Here is a 21,333-nt window from a genome sequence, read left to right as displayed (position 1 = left end):
TCGATCTACTAGGTATGTAGATCACACTCTCCCCTCGTTACTATGCATCACATGATCTTGCGTGTGCGTAGGAAATTTTTTGAAATTACTACGAAACCCAACATAGCGAAATCCATAATTGTCGCTAACTTTCATACTTGGAGGTTTTTGCGTGGAAAAGCTCCAAAGAATGAAACAATTATCATCAATGTGATGCAAAAATATTTTATAGCTTGATATGAGGCTGAGGGACAGGCAAAATGGTTAAGGAGACATGTACCCAGAGTTGATAATGGTTGACAACATCGATAACTATTTTAAGTCTTTTGCTCCTATGACAGCGAGTCAAGTGTTGATGCCAAACACACTGACACAGAGTTATGCGTTGTAAAGGAGAAAGTCCGGAATTATGTAGGAATGCTTGAAGCATAAAAGCAACAGACAAGTGTTTGCAGATCTGTTTATTAAGGGCTTACCACCCAGTGTGTTTGGAGAACACACAGTCGACATGGGTTTTATGGTATAGTCTAAAATTTCCGGACAATAAAAGGGCCCAAGGTTAAAGAATTTGTTTCAAAACAGAGAGGTACGTTGTGGCTGTCTGATTCTATCGGCAGTTGAGCTGTGACGATGAAACATGTTCTATGTATTGATCTATTATGAAACGAGTAAAGTAAAAGTATAAGGTCAAAAGTAAAAGTTGAGATCAAGGGGGAGAATGTTAGGATGACCTCCACCGTGTGGGCCCAACGGCTCACCGGGCCCTTAGATCCGCGCCCTGATCGGGGCGCTCAACCCACTATGGGTGACGGCCCCTGTCACCTGCACTATATAAAGAGGTGGGGGCCGGCGGCTCGCATCACGAGGTTCGTCACAGCGCCGTACACCCCACCTAATCCCCTACCGATCTAGGGTTAGTGCAGTGCTGATGGGAAGCACCGCCACCTCCACTCTCTGCCATCACACCGGCACCGGCCCCATAGCCGGCAACCGGAGCTCCTCGAGCCACAAGGAAAGGTAATACCTATCACTGTTGGTGGAAGCCTAGCCTAACCGATCCACAGTATCTATCAGGGGAAGCATCGAAGGGATCTATTAGATGGTAGTTTTCCAAGTGGGGAGCAAGCTATGTTGGTGAAAGATATTTTGGACGAACGAACGACAACACCAACAACAACACAAAAGAATAGGTTATCTCTACTCATCAAGCTGGCCTTTTCTTGTTTGGAATCTTCTCCACAAGCAAGGCCAACCATGCGGGAGACATACCAAACACTGATCAAGCGACCCTCTTCTAGCTCATGTCCCGTGCCTTTCAGTGCACTTACACTACAACAAGCAGGGGCGGAGCTAGGCCCCGGGCACCCAGGGCCCAGGCCCGGGGCATGGAATTTTTACTAGCCTATTATATATGCATAATTTTCTACAGCCCGGGGTGCAGCCCAGTAAAACGAAGGCCCAGAGCGGCATTTGCTGTCTCGGCTCATGAAACAGACGCGAATCAATCTGTGGTTGAGTTGGTTAGGTGGACAGTGGTATCCCAACCCACCAGGGTTCTAATCCTGGTGCTCGCATTATTCCTGGATTTATTTCAGGATTTCCGGCGATACGCTTTCAGTGGGAGGAGACGTTCCCGTCGACGACGAGGCGCCTACGGTGACTTTGTAAATCTCAAGATGATATGCCGGCTCAGTCTCTCGGAGGTGCTCATAGGGATAGGATGTGCGTGTGTGCGTTCATAGGGGTGAGTGTATGCGCGTGTATATGAGCGCTTGTGTCTGTACTGATGCTCAAAAAAAAAACTCGTGAAACAGACGCACGAGGATGAGGAGACTTCCCTCGACAAAAAAAAGAGCACGAGGAGATCTCCAACTCACGCACGGACGCGGCAGGAAAATAGGAAACCGACGGACCCACGCACATTACGAATCTTCAGGAGACGCCAGCGATCGCGAGGCCGCCGCCAATCTAACGCGCACGCGACGCCTCCAGCGTTCCAGCGAACACAAGATCAATCTGGCAGAGGTACATAGTCCAGGCTCCAGCGCTCACGCCGGCCTCCGGCGCCGCCGTTCGCCGCCGTCTCGGCTACTGCTGGGCAGCCTTCCTGTGCGCAGTGCGCTGTTCGCCCAATCTGCCGCTTCTTGACTGCTGTACCTTGGTAATTTTTTTATGCTTTCCCGGTACCTTGTCTGTTGTATCATGTTCTACAACGTCGGTGTGACATTTGTATATATTACTGTGTGTCTATGTATCAGTGTATATAAACTGCTCTTAATTGCAATAATGTGTGTATGTGTATCAAGTCATATATCTAGTGTATTGTTGAACTCGAATTGATGTGATTGTCAATTTCATTTCATATTGTAGAAAAACAAGATGAAGAGATTTTTTTCACCGGTGTCTGCAACGAGGGTGTCCACACCTATCGTTTTAGATGTATTTGCAAGTACTAACGATGATGATATTGTATATCGATTTCAATCATATATGTCTCGCAAAGGGCTTTTACCCCGTCGAAGTGGTAAGTTTTAGATTTGTATCAATGATAATTCTTTCACTTGATATCTAGCCTTCTCATATGAAATTTTGCTTTTCATGTCTTCAAGGTGTTGGCTCTTCTTCCAGCGATGATGAGTTTAGGTGACGCACTGATGAAGCAAATCATTGATTTGGTACTTTTTTTATCACATAATGTTCTTTGTAGTGCTTGACATGTTTTATCTAATTTTTTGTACCATTAAGCATTGAGCTTAAATTCTAATTTTTTTGTTCATTTGAGCCATATTTTGTATGGGGTTTCTTTTATGGTAGCTAAGAGCCTTATGGACATTAAATATTTTTCTTGGGGCAAACTTTTTTTGGGCCCGGGGCTTGCTCCAATCCTGGCTCCACCACTGACAACAAGTAAGGGGTTCTTGTTGATATATGATCTGAATTTTAGTGAGAAGCCAGGTTCTATCGTAGCGGAAGCTGATTTAGGTTTCCGTTTTTCCTCGAGTCACTCATATGCCACCTATATATGTTGAAGTATGTAATCATGTCGTGTCATCTCTAGGTTTTATTTCTAGCAAAAATAAGAACCGGTCTATGCAGCGTGAGCGTGTTCATGACATGGCCGGATCAATAGCTGCATGTTGTCATGATCGGCTCATGGGATGGCACGAGTACTGGCCGTAGCGGCTTAGAACTTGAGGCATGATCAAGGGAAGTAGGATGGCACGTCCATGAAGCTTGATCAAGGGAAGTAGGATGGCACGTCCATGAAGCTTGATCATGGTGCACGAATAGGATCTTTATGTAGTTAATTGAGCTAATGAGCTATTTAAATAAAGAGGAGAACAAAGCAAAGCAGAAAAGTTGCAACATTTTACACGACGCAAATATCCTGAGTGTTCACTGATTCTTCTCCTTCCCCTCTCTGCTCCAATAATATATACCTCGGGATGAGTTCATATGTCTCATCCGGAAGACAACGGTGGGAGACAGTACCTGCCTGCGGGGGTGAGATGTGCTACTCTGGTCTTTGCTTTCGCAGCGGTTGCAGGTGCCAGTACCCCTACTGCTGGAAGCGCCCAACGCTTCCTGCTTGAAGCCCTCCCATGCATGCATCAACCCTAAAATGTTGGAACGACTATATATGTACGCCGTGGTCGCATGCTTTCTTTCTCAAGCTACCACTATACACGAATGTGAACTATGGTATGTGTGGCTCTCGTGCCTGCAGTCAGGAGATGTGGATAAGAGCGTGGTGGTGTTGTAATACCTATGTTGGGTGGTTAAATAAATGGCATGCGTGTTGTATGTGTTATGTCTCGTGTAACTCAAATATACATTTGTACTATGTTCATGTGGTTATAAATGTCTGCTTGCCGCAAGTTTTGCATCTTTCATCGTGCATATCAACTCGGGTTCCTTCTACATGCATATACGAATTGATTATTCCATCAAAATACTAAAGAACGTATATTCCTGTTGAGTGATGAGATAGTGACTGGCCCGCCACAACTTGTACAGGCATGCTTCGTCCTCCAAACTAATACTCCCTCCGCTCCAAATTACTTGTCGTGGTTTTAGTTTAAATTTGAACTAAAACCACGACAAGCAATTTGGAACGGAGGGAGTACATTCAAAAATGTGTAGTCACATTGAGGAAACAGAAGAGTGATCCAGCCCCGTATAAATTAATTTGTGTCCAGCTTTTACCGTTCAACATCCTAAAGGCTCCAAACCTCCATATAAGCCAATCAAGTCTTCTTCAAGAGGCATAAAATACAAACTATGAAAAACCCAGTCTACTTACCGACCCTTGGCGGCGGAAAGATGGCCTCAGGCCAATGTCCACCACCATGCTTGCTTAATATAAGCAATGAATTTCACAGTGATTTCATAGTTCATACGCAATTTATGTGACTGAATTGTGTGGATGTTCCATAGATTAACTGAATTATGTCTCCCATGGGTGCACTTTTCATCAATATCTTGTCCGTAGTTGGTTCATATCTGCGTTACATTTCTGGGACTTTTCTTTCTTTCGAGAATGTCTTGTGTAACTCAAATACATTTGGGATACGAGCATTTGTACGGTGTCATGTGTTAGTGACCATAAGCTAGTTGCCAGATTAATTATTTGCAGTATTCATTGTTCAGCTTACCACAATGTCTATCTAGTATTTATTATTATCGATTAACTAAATTATCTCTCTGTGATGCATCTTTTTACTGTTAGTGTCTGGTCGTGATACATGTTTCTGCCATTGATGTTTCTGGAAAAGGACCGGCCAATCAACCATGACAGCTCCTCGCCAATCACGTACGTGAAATATAACAGGCCACTGCAGGCAAAAGTATCTTTCTACACACGAGCACAAATGCTACAGGTGCAAACAGTAAAAATCCAAAAATAGAAAAAAAATCAAAAAATTCTGAAATTTTTGTGTGGAATACTTTAAGAAATGTTTATTGTGCATGCAAAATTTCATCACGAAATCAAATTGATGGAAGTCATGGTAAAAAAATGTTTATTGTGCATCAACTTTATTTTTTTTACCACGCCTTACACCAATGTGATTTCGTACTGAAATTTTCCACGCACAACAAACATTTCATAAAGTATGCCACAAAAAAAACAGAAATTTTTTATTATTTTTTTCTGTTTTTAAATTTTACTGTTCACACCAGGAGCATTTGTGCCCAGGTGTAGAAACTCCACGTCCCATTGCAGCGAAGTTTATGTCTGGTAGCAGAAATCTAGCATCGTCGTCTGTCTGCTAGCAGGAACAGCTACTGGCCATGCTTGTACATGTTGCTTGGTCCAGACAATGTGATAAGGAGATGGCGACTGCCCCGCCATGACTTGTACATGCTTGCTCCAGACAAATACATTCAAAAGAGTACGTGACCTTTTAATTCTAGCACCAACTCTTGGAGATTCTTTCTCAAACACGGCCTTTCAAATCTGAAGCTCAGAGTCGCCTAGAGCATTGCCCATCTGTGATGTGTGTCACTTAACGATTTCCTGTCACCCTTGGTTCTACATGTTAGCTAAAACTGCCTTATTTTCTCATTTCTTTGTAGTTCTGCAGATATATGGGGCTGCCTTGGTCCAGGGTGTTAATCGAGAAAAGACTGCAATATACTTTAGTCCGAACTCCGAACACGCCTGCTAGCTGCAGACAAACCATCAAGCTGACGCTTGACATTAATGTGTAGGCGTTCAGTGAATGCTACATTGGGCTCCCTAACCAGCGGTACCTTTGATCATATTGGCAAGAGAGCGAGGAGTATATGATGCAAGATGAAGATGGTCAGAACAACAGTTCGAAGTTTTAGGTTGGGAAACAATTTTGAAATAAGCAATCCAGGCTATCCCGACGTATAGCCTTAGTTGTTCGGTTTACTGCAATGTCCATCTAGAGGGGCAGTTTTAATTGTAATATCTATTATTATTATCGATTAACTGAATTATCCCTCTGTGATGTCTTCCTGAACACGATGTAATATTATCCAGTTCAGCAATTTAAGCTTCCAACTCAATTACAAACATGTTGTGTGAACCAGAGAAAACTACATCCCAGAAAATTACAGCCAGACAGATGACTGATACAGATCATGTGCTCTCAAGCAACATTTTTGCAACTTCATTATCCCACCCACTGCACATCCCTGTGCTCCAACAATTGCCCCTCTCCCCTCGTCAGAACACGAGCAGTAAGAAAAATAGAAGCAAGACTTCCAATCATTTATCCTCAAGTAGCATGATCCCACACATGAATCCTGCCCGATTTGGTAGGAGGTGCCTTAAAGGTTTGCACTTTTAGTCGAACTGAGGAGCTGTTTGACCTGAGTAGTGTTCCTGAAAAATATGGCAGCCTGAGAGTAGCCGGAGTCTCTGACGATTTTTGCCTCACAGCCATGCTTGAGACATGATTGTTTGGTTCGTGACTTTAGCCTGCGAAACAGAGAAATGCAAGTAAAATAATACTACAAGATACAGAAAGAAGGCGATAGGCACTGAACAGGAAGTGGATTAATATGCTAACAATAATGGGTGGAAGCTCCAGGTCTCCTACCAAGCAGCTCGCAGGTAGTCGTCTGGTCAGGTGAGTTCATGTCAGGGTTTCAACCAATGTGTATGCTTGGCTTGGCTTGCACATCTCTCGTCTCAACCCAGGCCTGGGAATTGCAGTGCTTGAAACTAAATCGCCATCCTTGGGAATCCAGTGCTTGCTTCCCTCAGCTAGGAATACCTACCTGCCTCTGCAGCAAATTCAGCAGCTAACATAATAGTCTGGACAATCGTCGAGTTCCAAAACAACAAAGTCTTGTCGACAGGCAAGCTTAAATCCATGTGTGTATGTATCTACTCACAAGAGATTCACATGGAACAGCAAATAATCTACTACTACTAGTACAGTTTCAGGCAATGTCCAAACATTGGCACCTTCGGTTAGGCATGTACAAGTACTTCCTCCGTTCCTAAATGTAAGTCTTTCATGAGATTCCACTATGAACCACATACGGATGTATATAGATGCATTTTAGAGTATAGATTCACTCATTTTGCTTCGTATGTAGTCCACAGTAGAATCTCTACAAAGACTTATATTTAGGAACGGAGGGAGTAGAAGCACTGGAACATTAAATGCAGCCACATTCTTACTTCTCAATAGGATGGAATGAGGAGAATGATAATGTGTGAAACAAACAAAAAACCCAAGCAACAAAAAGCAGAAAGCAATATTCGAGAACAGCAAGATATCATAACAGTACCAACCAACCATGCAATGGGAGCCCACCATGGGCAGGCAGGCATACAGAAAGCGATGGTAGTAGAATCGGTGGATCGAGTACCCACCTGAGCTTGGAATTTTTCTAGAGTTTGTGTGGTCAAGATGCTTCTTGCTTCTTGTACTATTGATTTGAATTCCACAATTGCAGCCACTGCCTAATTTTCCCCCCGACAAGTACAGGATTTCCAGCAAGACTTGTCTCAGCCGACACTGGCAGGTTAGGTGTCTCTGCAGCAAATTCAGCAACTGAGACAATAGTCAGTCATAATAGACAATGGAAAATAGCCTGCAAACAACAGTCAGTCAGAATTTCGGCGGATGAGTACCCACTTGAGTTTGAAATTTTTCTTCAGTTTGTGTGGTCAAGAACTCAAGATGCTGCTTGCTTGTACAATTGCTTTGAGTTCCACAAGTTGCAGACACTGCCTCATTTTCCGGCGGACTTCCAACAAGACTTGTTTCAGCTAGGTTAGGTGCCTGTCTACGTTCCTCTACGGGATTAATTGGCACCCACCTGAGCTTGGATTTTTTTTCTTGCTTCAACTTGTGTGGTGAAGATGCTGCTTGGTTTGTACAGGCCTTGATTTCCGCAAAAGCTGCAGCGATTGTCGCGTGTTTCCTCAAATACATGACTTCCAGCACGACATGCGGTCCAAACAAAGAACTAATTGGCATCCAGCACGCAAAGATGGCATCACTCATGACTTGAAGAAAAACAGGTTGCCCAGTAGGAGCTGCCAAAGGTGTGTTCTGTTCACTCAGGACCTCATATAACACTATTTATCTATGAATAGTGTTGCAACGTCTACTGAATCACACATCCCCCAACCAAACACAACATGCAAACACTAGGCAGCAAAATGGGACCTTTGTTCTACCTCTGCATGGTGCTCATGCTGCCATGCCTCCTTCCATTGCAAGAAGCACATGCCGTGCGCCATGGAGGGATCTCTCTGAGGTCTCAACACATGGCCCTCCTCCACTGGAAAGCAACACTTGCAAGCCCACCGCTGCAGATGAGTTCTTGGCAGGAAAACACCAGCCCCTGCAATTGGACGGGAATCATGTGCACGGCTATTCCACATGGCCGCCACATGCCCTGGGTGGTGACCAACATCTCCCTGCCAGATGCTGGCATCCATGGCCAGCTTGGTGAGCTCAACTTCTCAGCTCTTCCATTCATCACATATATTGACCTTCATAACAATAGTCTCCATGGTGCACTACCCGCTAGTATCAGCTCCCTGTCTGCACTTTCGAAACTTACCCTTCAGCAGAACCAGTTCACAGGGAAAATTCCTCATGAGATTGGTGACCTGCAAAGTCTCATGTTGCTTGCTCTCTCATTCAACAGACGCACGGGACATATCACTGCATCTCTGGGTAACCTAACAATGTTAACTGAACTTGTCATTCACCAAAACATGATATCAGGTCCCATTCCCGAGGACATTGGAAGGCTTGTCAACCTACAACTTCTGCAGCTAAGCAACAACACCATAAGCGGCATGATACCAAAAATCATTGGAAATATGACCCAACTGAATGTTTTGGACCTATATGGTAATCAACTTTCAGGGCCTATACCCCAAGAACTAGGCACGCTAGTCCATCTACGAAGTCTTGATCTTAGTTCAAATGATTTTTCAGGTCCAATTCCAATCTCCATAAGCAATCTCACTAAGATGAACCGACTTTTTCTCCATGAAAATCAAATCACAGGTCTAATACCACCAGAACTAGGCAACCTCGCCATGCTAAGCCAACTTGCTCTCTGCACAAATCAAATAACAGGTTCAATACCCCCAGAATTAGGGAATCTCACTATGCTCAATCTACTCGTGCTATATAGAAATCAAATTACAGGCCCAATACCTTTAGAATTGGGCTACTTGCTGAATCTCCAGGATTTAGAATTGGATGAGAACCAAATGTCTGGCTCTATTCCTGGCAGCTTAGGAAATATAACCAAGCTAGTACGACTTGCCCTCGCTACAAATCAGATAAGCGGTTCCATCCCCCAGGAAATTGGCAATCTGATGAACCTAAAATATTTATCCTTGCCTCAGAACCAAATTATAGGTTCAATACCAAAAACTTTTGGGAAGTTGCAAAGTATCCAATCAATAAAACTCTTTGATAACAAATTATCAGGTGCTCTTCCTAAAGAATTAGGAGATCTCACCAACCTTGTTGAACTTGCAGTGTCTAACAACTCACTTTCAGGACCTTTACCCACAAATATATGTTCAGGTGGGAGACTTCAACATCTCACTGTTCATTATAATATGTTTAGTGGACCCATTCCAAGGAGTTTAAAGACATGTACGAGTTTGGTTAAAATTATCCTTCAGAAAACCCAACTAACAGGAGATATATCTCACGATTTCGGTGTGTATCCACAACTCATATGGATGATCTTGTCATCGACTAGACTCTTTGGGCAGATCCCACAAAGTTTAGGTGCATGTACCCAACTAACGGTACTACATCTCCAAAAAAATAACATCACTGGTTCCATACCTCCAATCCTTTCAAAATTGTCCAGACTAGAAGAACTAAGACTCGACTCTAATCATCTCAGTGGTGAGATTCCACCAGAAATCTACACTTTAGCAAACCTATATGGACTGAACTTGTCATCAAACCAATTGTCTGGATCCATACCTACACAGATAGAAAAGCTTGGCAATCTAGGATACCTTGATATATCTATGAATAAACTGAGTGGATCAATACCTGAGGAACTAGGGACCATGAAACTACAGTCCTTGAAGATCAACAACAACAACTTCAGTGGGAGTTTGCCAGATGCAATTGGAAATTTAGCAGGCCTGCAGACCATGTTAGATGTCAGCAACAATAATTTCAGTGGTGTGTTGCCGCAACAACTTGGGAAGTTGCAGATCCTAGAATTTCTGAATTTATCACATAATCAGTTTGGTGGCAGCATTCCATCCTCCTTAGCAAGCATGTTGAGCCTTTCAACACTCGATGTGTCGTACAATGACTTGGAAGGACCAGTACCAACAACACGGCTACTCCAAAATGCTTCAACAAGTTGGTTTCTTCACAATAAAGGTCTATGCGGTAACCTCTCTGGCTTGCCTCCTTGTTATTCAACTCCAGTAGCTGGTCACCATAAATGGAAGATACTTGGTTTGCTTTTGCCAATTCTTCTTGTTGTGGGTTTGAGCATTGTTGCTGCAGTTGTTGTCATAATAATGCTTAATCGTAACAAGAGAAAACCTCAAGAAAATGTTACTTCTCAAGGAAGGGACCTATTCTCTGTTTGGAATTTTGATGGAAGATTAGCATTTGACGACATTGTAAGGGCAACAGAGGACTTCGATGATAAGTACATCATTGGAACAGGAGCATACGGCAAAGTCTATAAGGCACGACTCCAAGACGGGTAGCTAGTTGCTGTAAAGAAGCTTTATCAGACTGAAGAAGAGTTGGATGACCAGAGAAGGTTTCACAGTGAAATGGAAATCTTATCACAGATCCGACAACGAAGTATTGTCAAAATGTATGGATTCCGCTCCCATCCAGCATATAAATTTCTTGTCTATGACTACATTCAGCAGGAAAGCCTCCACAGGACATTGGAAAATGAGGAACTAGCAACGGAACTAGATTGGCACAAGAGAATTGCTCTTGCAAATGATGTGGCTCAAGCAATATCTTATTTGCACCACGAATGCAGTCCACCTATAATCCATCGAGATATCACGAGCAACAACATCTTACTTGATACAACCTTCAAGGCTTTTGTCTCGGATTTCGGCACAACAAGGATTCTTAAGCCTGATTCATCAAACTGGAGTGCACTTGCAGGAACGTATGGCTACATAGCTCCTGGTATGTACTAGTACTACTATAATCTTTCTTCTCATGTCAGAAGGACTCATCTGAAGGAATTCTAATGTTTTTATTTTGTGCAGAATTGTCGTACACATCTGTTGTGTCAGAGAAATGCGATGTCTATAGCTTTGGAGTGGTTGTGCTAGAGCTAGTGATGGGGAAGCATCCAAGGGATCTATTAGACGGTACTTTGTCAAACGGAGAACAAGTCATACTGGTGAAAGATATACTGGACCAACGACTGACAACACCAACAACAGAAGAGAATAGGTTATCTCTGCTCATCAAGCTGGCCTTTTCTTGCTTGGAATCTTCTCCACAAGCAAGGCCAAGCATGCGGGAGGCATACCAATTGCTCATCGAGCGACCCTCCTCCAGTTCATGTTCTGTGCCTTTCAGCGCACTTACGTTACAGCAAGTAAGGATGAGTTGATGACTCATTGTATGTCCATGTATTTGTAGCCACTCTCCTGATATAGTAAAAGATACCATCATGTGCCCGTGGTTTTTTCCCGCAAGGGTTTTCCACGTAAAAATTGGTGTCCCGTGTTCTTGATATTTCTTTGTTTACTCGCTTGCTGATTTCTGACAATGCACAAATATAATTTGTTTTGTGGGGTGCTTGTAAAATGTATGCAGTGTCTATGTTATATTTGTTTAGACATAATACCCACATACGACACGTTGTTTATGCTATTCTCTACATTCTACAAGGGTACTTGATACGATGTATTAATGTTTCTACATTTATCTACTAACTGGCGTGATATCAGCGGTCATGCTTTATTGTTCTCTAGGAATCAAGGTAAAATACCTTGGACCAAGCAGGAAAAATCACAATGATCAAGTGGTCGATGCGTAAACAGGAACAAATGAATGTAAACACGCAGAGCTGGGTGCGTAAAAAAGGAAAATTACCACAGTACTATGTAAAAGGACTTCCAGAGGATTGTAGGGCAGGAGTATGAAGTCCTGGTCCTTGTGATGGAGCATTGTATCCAGGAGTATGTAATCCTTGTCCCTAGGATGGAACAACAAATAATTTACTACTACACTTAAATTCAAGCATTAGTTGGCGAAATTGACATGGAACAAAGATACAACCTTCTTTTTCTTCATGCCTAATACAAGCTAAAAATTCAACTCAGCTAGTTGAATCACATACATACTAAGAACAAGATGTACAATCGTATAGAGAATAGCTCCATTTACGATTGTTCAACGACTTGCAGTGGGTATATGAGGAAAGATACAATGAATTTGTCCATGCACAAACAAAGCGCCAACCATGTACATCAAGATCTGTTGGAAATATGAGCAATTTACCGAATGATTTTATTAACAGAAATACTAGATAAAGCATGACTAATATAGTAGAGATAAAACAAGTCATGCATTCGGACAGAGAAGGTAAAGAGCATCTGCATATATGAACTTGAACTAAACACATATAGAACAGACACTAGATGAAGTTGCATATATGAAGTAGAACCTAACACATGTAGGACGGAAAGTAGAGAAAAGAACTCTGTCATGACATCTAACAGAAAGAGCAAGAACACGTACGGGACAGCAGCAGTGGAAGTGCTGGACTTGGGGTCGGTGTCCTCGTCTGCCATGTCGTCGAGCAGATCGTGGACGTCGGGGAAGAAGTCGTCGTCGGGGAAGTAGTCGTCGGCGACCGGATCGCCCGTGATGAAGCAGCCAGTAGTCGCGCTGAGCACTCCCCAAAAACCTTATCACCCTTCTCCCGTACAGGACTCAAAAGGTGCATTTTCGGAGGCCTACTGTCCCGACCTGTGGTGCACGCTGCAAGCCGGGATGGGGAAGATTGTAGCAGCAGCACAGTGCTCAAGAACTTGTAGCGAGAGGAGGGAGAGGTTCTGGTGCATCTCTCTGTGAGGAGCGACCTCCCTTTTATAGGCGCAAGAGAAGGAGGCGAGAGGGCAATGACGGTAGGCGAAACGAAGAGACAGAGATGAAGCGAATAGCCAGCAGCCGAAGGGCTGCGCCGTTCGCATTCGAACTCCACTTTCGCAAAAATCTTTTCAGCTTCCGTGTGACCTTTCGTATACCCGTAGTGCGTGGCAAAAATTTAGATATCGGCTCGGCTCATTCCCGCAATCCGCGGCGCGGCGCGGCGGGCGGCGGAGGAGGAGCGTGCGTGGATATCCCTCTTGTTCTCATGCTCGTACTGTTGGCGAACGTAGTATAAATTCAAAATTTTCCTACGTGTCACCAAGATCTATCTATGGAGTCACCTAGCAGTGAGGGAGGAGTGGATCTACATACCCTTGTAGATCGCGCGCGGAAGCGTTCAAGAGAACGGGGTTGATGGAGTCGTACTCGTCGTGATCCAAATCACCGATGATCCTAGCGCCGAACGGACGGCACCTCCGCGTTCAACACACGTACGGAGCAGCGACGTCTCCTCCTTCTTGATCCAGCAAGGGGGAAGGAGAGGTTGATGGAGATCCAGCAGCACGACGGCGTGGTGGAAGTAGCGGGATTCCAACAGGGCTTCGCCAAGCGCTGCGGGAGGAGGGAGATGTGTCATGGGAGGGAGAGGGAGGCGCCAGGGCTTAGGTATGGTTGCCCTCCCTTCCCCCCACTATATATAGGGCCAAGGGAGAGGGGGGAGGCGCAGCCTTGGCCCTTCCTCCAAGGAAGGGTGCGGCCAGGGGAGGAGTCCATCCTCCCCAAGGCACCTCGGAGGTGCCTTCCCCCTTTAGGACTCTTCCTTTCCCTCTCTCTTGGCGCATGGGCCTCTTGGGGCTGGTGCCCTTGGCCCATATAGGCCAAGGCGCACCCCCTACAGACCATGTGCCCCCCCCGGGGCAGGTGGCCCCACCCGGTGGACCCCCGGGACCCTTCCGGTGGTCCCGGTACAATACCGGTGACCCCGAAACTTGTCCCGATGGCCGAAATAGCACTTCCTATATATAATTCTTTACCTCCGGACCATTCCGGAACTCCTCGTGACATCCGGGATCTCATCCGGGACTCCGAACAACTTTCGGGTTACCGCATACTAATATCTCTATAACCCTAGCGTCATCGAACCTTAAGTGTGTAGACCCTACGGGTTCGGGAACCATGCAGACATGACCGAGACGTTCTCCGGTCAATAACCAACAGCGGGATCTGGATACCCATGTTGGCTCCCACATGTTCCACGATGATCTCATCGGATGAACCATGATGTCGAGGATTCGATCAATCCCGTATACAATTCCCTTTGTCTAGCGGTACGATACTTGCCCGAGATTCGATCGTCGGTATCCCGATACCTTGTTCAATCTCGTTACCGGCAAGTCTCTTTACTCGTTCCATAACACATCATCCCGTGATCAACTCCTTGATCACATTGTGCACATTATGATGATGTCCTACCGAGTGGGCCCAGAGATACCTCTCCGTCACACGGAGTGACAAATCCCAGTCTCGATTCGTGCCAACCCAACAGACACTTTCAGAGATACCCGTAGTGTACCTTTATAGCCACCCAGTTACGTTGTGACGTTTGGCACACCCAAAGCATTCCTACGGTATCTGGGAGTTGCACAATCTCATGGTCTAAGGAAATGATACTTGACATTAGAAAAGCTTTAGCATACGAGCTACATGATCTAGTGCTATGCTTAGGATTGGGTCTTGTCCATCACATCATTCTCCTAATGATGTGATCCCGTTATCAACGACATCCAATGTCCATGGTCAGGAAACCGTAACCATCTATTGATCAACGAGCTAGTCAACTAGAGGCTTACTAGGGACATGATGTTGTCTATGTATCCACACATGTATCTGAGTTTCCTTTCAATACAATTCTAGCATGGATAATAAACGATTTTCATGAACAAGGAAATATAATAATAATCAATTTATTATTGCCTCTAGGGCATATTTCCAACAGTCTCCCACTTGCACTAGAGTCAATAATCTAGTTCACATCGATATGTGATTAACACTCAAGGTCACATCCCCATGTGACTAACACCCAAAGAGTTTACTAGTGTCACTACACTAGTTCACATCATCATGTGATTAAGACTCAATGAGTTCTGGGTTTGATCATGTTTTGCTTGTGAGAGAGGTTTTAGTCAACGGGTCTGAACCTTTCAGATCCGTGTGTGCTTTACAAATCTCTATGTCATCTCCTAGATGCAGCTACCACGTTCTATTTGGAGCTATTCCAAATAACTGTTCTACTTGGAGCTATTCTAAATTGTTGCTCCATTATACGTTCCGGTATCTCTACTCAGAGCTATCCGGATAGGTGTTAAGCTTGCATCGACGTAACCCTTTACGACGAACTCTTTTACCACCTCCATAATAGAGAAAATTCCTTAGTCCACTAGTTACTAAGGATAACTTTGACCGCTGTCCTGTGATCCATTCTTGGATCACTCTTGTACCCCTTGACTGACTCATGGCAAGGCACACTTCAGGTGCGGTACACAGCATAGCATACTGTAGAGCCTATGTCTTAAGCATAGGGGACGACCTTCGTCCTTTCTCTCTATTCTGCCGTGGTCGAGCTTTAAGTCTTAACTTCATACCTTACAACTCAGGCAAGAACTCCTTCTTTGACTGATTCATCTTGAACACCTTCAAGATCATGTCAAGGAATGTGCTCATTTGAAAGTACCATTAAGCGTTTTGATCTATCCTTATAGATCTTGATGCTCAATGCTCAAGTAGCTTAATCCAGGCTTTCCATTGAAAAACACTTTCCAAATAACCCTATATGCTTTCCAGAAATTCTACGTCATTTCTGATCAACAATATGTCAACAACATATATTCATCAGAAATTCTATAGTGCTCCCACTCACTTCTTTGGAAATACAAGTTTCTCATAAACTTTGTATACACCCAAAATCTTTGATCATCTCATCAAAGCATACATTCCAACTCCGAGATGCTTACTCCAGTCCTTAGAAGGATTGCTGGAGCTTTGCATACTTATTAGCATCACATAAAGCCTTGACCGATACGTGGCTACCGTGGGTCTTACCCGCGGGTGGAGCTTATGCGTCATACTCCGTGACCTTTCATGAGTTTACTAGAGAGAACCCTACTCTCATAGATTGCGACGTTTGACCATCAGACTCATATAGGTGTGTTCTTCAAAAGATGTTCTGCAGGATAACATCTCTGCTTAAATAAGTCACTTAGAACACATTAAGATATACATCAACCTGCCATGCAGATTAGGAGAGTATTGCATCTCCATGGAGTGGTATTGTGAATAGTAAGGATACTCTCCTCTTAGTTGAAAAACAGCTTGTCTTCCACATCTAATTCACGGGATCTCCGATCACAAAGAATAGGTTACCACTGTGAACAACTCATATTGTGGGTTGTGATGGCCTGACTTATTAGGGATGATAGACTACTCATATCAATAAGGAATTCCTTCTTTTCCGGTAGCCCATTCGGACAGAACTCCAAAGTTAAGCGTGCTCAGCTTGGAGTAGTGTCAGGATGGGTGACCGACCGGGAAGTTTCTCCCAGGTGTGCATGAGTGAGGACAAAGTGCGCAGAAAAGACTAGTATTGATCTGTGGGGCCAGTCTAGATCCCGCCAGGAGTAACGACCACCGGCGGGTGTGTCCGGGGCGTTACAAGTTGGTATCAGAGCCGACCCTCGCGGTTACACGGATGTTTGCGGATAGGTGCGCGGTCATGTTGTTCATGACGTTTGTGACCTGTCGTGGCACCCGGCATGGCACATGTACCGGACTGGATGCACAGACGTATGTGCCAAGAGGGAACGTTCCTGTGGCCCGACGAGGACGTCGGTTCCTCTGAGTGGGGGTGTATGTGATGGCCTGGCTTATTAGGGATGATAGACTACTCATATCAATAAGGAATTCCTTCTTTTCCGGTAGCCCATTCGGACAGAACTCCAAAGTTAAGCGTGCTCAGCTTGGAGTAGTGTCAGGATGGGTGACCGACCGGGAAGTTGCTCCCGGGTGTGCATGAGTGAGGACAAAGTGCGCAGAAAAGACTAATATTGATCTGTGGGGCCAGTCTAGATCCCGCCAGGAGTAACGACCACCGGCGGGTGTGTCCGGGGCGTTACATGGGTCTCATACACATCTCCCTCGATGCATTATCTATCACATTACGTGATAGATCCTTGGTAAAAGGATCTGCCAGATTTTTAGACGTTTGGATATAGTCCAACGCAATAACTCCGGAGTTTTTCATTTTCCTGACAGACTTTAACCTTCTCTGAACGTGTCTTGATGACTTCATGTTATCCTTTGAGCTGCTCACTTTCATGATCACAGTTTGATTGTCGTAGTTCATAAGGACACCCGGTACAGGTTTCTCAACAACCGGCAAGTTATTCAAGAGCTGGCGAAGCCAATCTGCTGCAACCGTAGCTGTATCTACTGCTGTGAGTTCTGCTTCCATTGTTGACCTCGTTAAGATGGTATGCTTGCAAGACTTCCAAGAAACAGCGCCACCTCCATGAGTGAATACATAACCGCTCGTGGCCTTTATCTCATCAGCATCTGAGATCCAGTTTGAGTCACTATACCCTTCAAGCACCTTTGGGTGCCCGGTGTAGTGAATTCCATAATTTGCAGTGCCTTTCAAATAACGCAAAACTCTCTCTAGAGATTTCCAATGCACATCTCCTGGTTTTGAGACAAACCGACTCATTTTGCTAATAGCAAAAGAGATGTCAGGTCTTGTAGCACTTGCTAAGTACATAAGTGAGCCAATAATCTGAGAATATTTCAATTGATCTCTAGCAATTCTTCGATTCTTTCGAAGTAACACACCGCATCATATGGTGTTGGAGAGGGCTTGCGGTCACTATAACCAAAGTGACTCGAGATCTTTTCCACATAGTGAGATTGAAGCAATGTAATCCCACCATCATCGTCTCTCAACAACTTGATGTTCAGAATGACATCAGCCACTCCTAAATCCTTCATCTCAAAACAATGAGATGGGAAATCCTTGACCTCCTTAATAACATTCAGATTTGTTCCGAAAATCAGTATGTCATCAACATACAAGCACAAAATAACTCCCTCGCCCCCACCATGGCGATAGTACACACATCTATCAGCTTCATTCACAACAAAGCCTGCAGCTGTTAAAGTTCTTTCAAACTTCTCATGCCACTGTTTGGGTGCTTTCTTAAGTCCGTACAAAGACTTCAGCAACTTGCACACTTTCCCTTCCTGACCATCTAGTACAAACCCATCTGGTTGTTCCATATAAATTTCCTCGTCCAACTCTCCATTTAGGAAAGTAGTCTTAACATCCATTTGATGAACGAGAAGACCATGCGAGGCAGCTAGTGAAAGTAGAACTCGAATAGTGGTCAGTCGAGCCACAGGTGAGTAAGTATCAAAGAATTCTTCACCTTCCTTTTGGGTATAACCCTTAGCCACGAGCCGAGCCTTGTACTTTTCAATAGTACCATCAGGCCTAAGCTTCTTCTTGAATACCCATTTGCATCCTATAGGTTTGCACCCATAAGGACGATCAGTTATCTCCCAGGTTTCATTCGCCAAGACGGAATCCATCTCGCTATGAACCGCTTCCTTCTAGTAGTCAGCATCTTTAGATGCATAGGCCTCTGAAATATAACTGGGAGTGTCATCTATGAGATACACAAGAAAATCATCACCAAAAGGCTTTACAGTCCTCTGTCTCTTGCTCCTAGTAGGAACTTCATTGTTCTCCTCCACAGGACTTTCAAAGTGTTCCATCGAAATGGCAGGTTCGGTAATTGTAACTGGTTCCTGATTCGATGAACTAGGCATCTCCTGATTAGATGAGGTAGCCATATCCTTCAGGGGAAAGATATCTTCAAAGAAAGTCGCATCATTCGACTCCATGATCATACCGACATGTATGTTAGGTACCTCAGATTTTACAACCAAGAATCTATAGGCAATGCTATGAAAAGCATATCCCAGGAAAACACAATCCACAGTCTTTGGTCCAAGTTTCCGCTTATTTGGAATTGGAACATTGACTTTCGCCAAACAACCCCATGTTCGTAGATAAGAGAGTTTTAACCTTTTCTTCTCCCATTCCTCGAATGGAGTTATCTCTTTGTTCTTTGTGGGAACTCGGTTTAGGACATGGCATGAAGTCAATATCGCCTCCCCCACCATGCCTTGGAGAGACCCGAAGTGTCTAACATGGCGTTAACCAAATCTGGTAGAGTACGGTTCTTTCTTTCGGCCACCCCATTTGACTGAGGTGAATAGGGAGGCGTCCTCTCATGGATTATACCATGTTCCGCACAAAAAACATCAAATTCATTGGAAAAATACTCTCCACCACGGTCGGACCTAAGCCTCTTGATTTTTTGATCAAGTTGGTTTTCCACTTCAGCTTTATAGATCTTGAAAAAGTTCAAAGCCTCATCCTTAGATTTCAGAAGATACACACAGCAGTATCTAGTGGAGTCATCAATTAACGTCATGAAATATTTCTTTCCACCTTTTGTCAACACACCATTCATTTCACATAGATCCGAATGTAAGAGCTCTAGTGGTGCAAGATTTCTTATTTCCGCAGTCATGTGAGACTTACGAGGTTGCTTAGCTTGCACACACACTTGACACTTAGATCCCTTGACGGTGGTCAAACTAGGGATTAAGTTCAACTTCGCTAGTCGCGACATGCAACCAAAGTTAACATGAAAAAGACGTGAATGCCACACATTGGATTCACTATTGTTGCAAATATGATTAACAACTTTATTGCAAACGTCTGATAAGGATAAACGAAACAAGCTTCCTGACTCATAGCCTTTATCAACAAAGGTTCCATACTTGGATATTACAAATTTATTCGACTCAAAGACAAGCATGTAGCCATCTCTACACAGAAGAGATCCGCTAACAAGATTTTTATTAACGGAGGGGACATAATGCACGTTCTTTAGCCGCACGATCTTCCCCGAAGTAAACTTCAGATCGACCGTGCCAACACCACGAACAGAAGCACTTGAACCGTTGCCCATCAGCACGGTTGAAGTCCCTGCGGTCTGATAAGAAGAAAACATGGAAATATCACCGCATACATGCACATTAGCACCCGTGTCAATCAACCAGTCAGGAGAATGACATACTGAAAGAATAGTGGGAAATATACCATACCCAGCATCCTTCATGTCAGTGTCTCCAATGACAACATTAGCGGTCTTGCCGCCTTTCCCAGGATGACGCTTGTCATAGCGATTAGGCACTACTAGGAAAAGGCCTACTAATGGCGCACCAGTTTTGCCTACTAATGGCGCATCACTGGTGCGCCATTAGTATCACGCCACTAGTATTTATTACTAATGGCGCTCTACTGGTGCGCCATTAGTATCTGGTATACTAATGGCGCACCACCCAGTGCGCCATTAGTATATAACACCATGCGCCATTAGTATGCCTCCCAGGGGCCATATTTAACCATGTGCTTTGGCACACTAATGGCGCACTGCGGATGGATGCGCCATTAGTATACTTGGCATACTAATGGCGCACTCTGTAGTGATGCGCCATTAGTATGAATATTAGGTTTTATTTTTTTTACTTTTCTGATTTTTGCATAGGTTACAAAATATATTATTGGACAGAATATAGACAGTAGCACACAGTAACAGCAGATTCATCGAATACAATAGAAGATTAGTCTCCGAATACAATTCATCATATTAGTCTCCGAATTCAAAAGACCGAACAAAGATAAAACATTACAAGTCTCGAGACCGCGAGTATCGAGTTTGTCGGAAGTAATACTAATCCTAACAAATCCTACTAATCATCATCATCATACAACTTCTACTCGTTATTCATAACAAGTCATACGATCATCATCTTGATAGTCATCGAACCAACCCTACTTAATTGTTCTTAGCACATGATCATCAGTATTAGGCAGGACCTAAATACCCTATGTAAGCTAAAATAGCATAAAACAATATAGACCCTGACTCTCCATTATGGAGAATGGAGAACATCCTGTCTCCAATTCTTGTGCTTTGCTTCCTTTTGCTTCCAAGAAGCTCCTTATGACTGTCCATACATTTTTTCCATCCTTTGATTTTCATGTCTCCACTTCTTTTAGAAATCTCATATGGACAGTTGAGATTCGTAGGATGACCTGGCTGTATGTTCAAAACATTAAGACTACCTTTCTGATACATCATATGAGGCA

The 21,333-nt window shown here is 44.0% G+C and overlaps 1 protein-coding gene, 1 long non-coding RNA gene and 1 pseudogene across 2 annotated transcripts; 2 read left to right on the top strand and 1 right to left on the bottom strand.

Annotated features, from left to right (window-relative positions):
• Positions 1-21,333, bottom strand: part of LOC147988214 (uncharacterized) — a 71,169-nt pseudogene that overhangs the window by 25,819 nt on the left and 24,017 nt on the right.
• On the top strand, positions 1,847-3,760 carry LOC147988215 (uncharacterized). Its single transcript, XR_015615982.1, has 3 exons — positions 1,847-2,140; positions 2,350-2,503; positions 2,589-3,760. It is a non-coding gene; the product is annotated as an uncharacterized LOC147988215 (long non-coding RNA).
• LOC125541587 (uncharacterized) lies at positions 8,103-11,720 on the top strand. The gene is made up of 2 exons (XM_048704959.2): positions 8,103-11,135; positions 11,219-11,720. Exon 1 carries the CDS (start codon positions 8,111-8,113, stop codon positions 10,688-10,690), a length of 2,580 nt encoding a protein of 859 aa, XP_048560916.2. The 5' UTR covers positions 8,103-8,110; the 3' UTR covers positions 10,691-11,135; positions 11,219-11,720.

This window comes from Triticum urartu, chromosome 1A (genome assembly GCF_056163025.1).
Source record: "Triticum urartu cultivar PI428250 chromosome 1A, HENAU_Tu73, whole genome shotgun sequence".
NCBI classification, from domain to species: Eukaryota; Viridiplantae; Streptophyta; class Magnoliopsida; order Poales; family Poaceae; genus Triticum; species Triticum urartu.
This window is presented reverse-complemented; position numbering and strand designations above follow the sequence as displayed.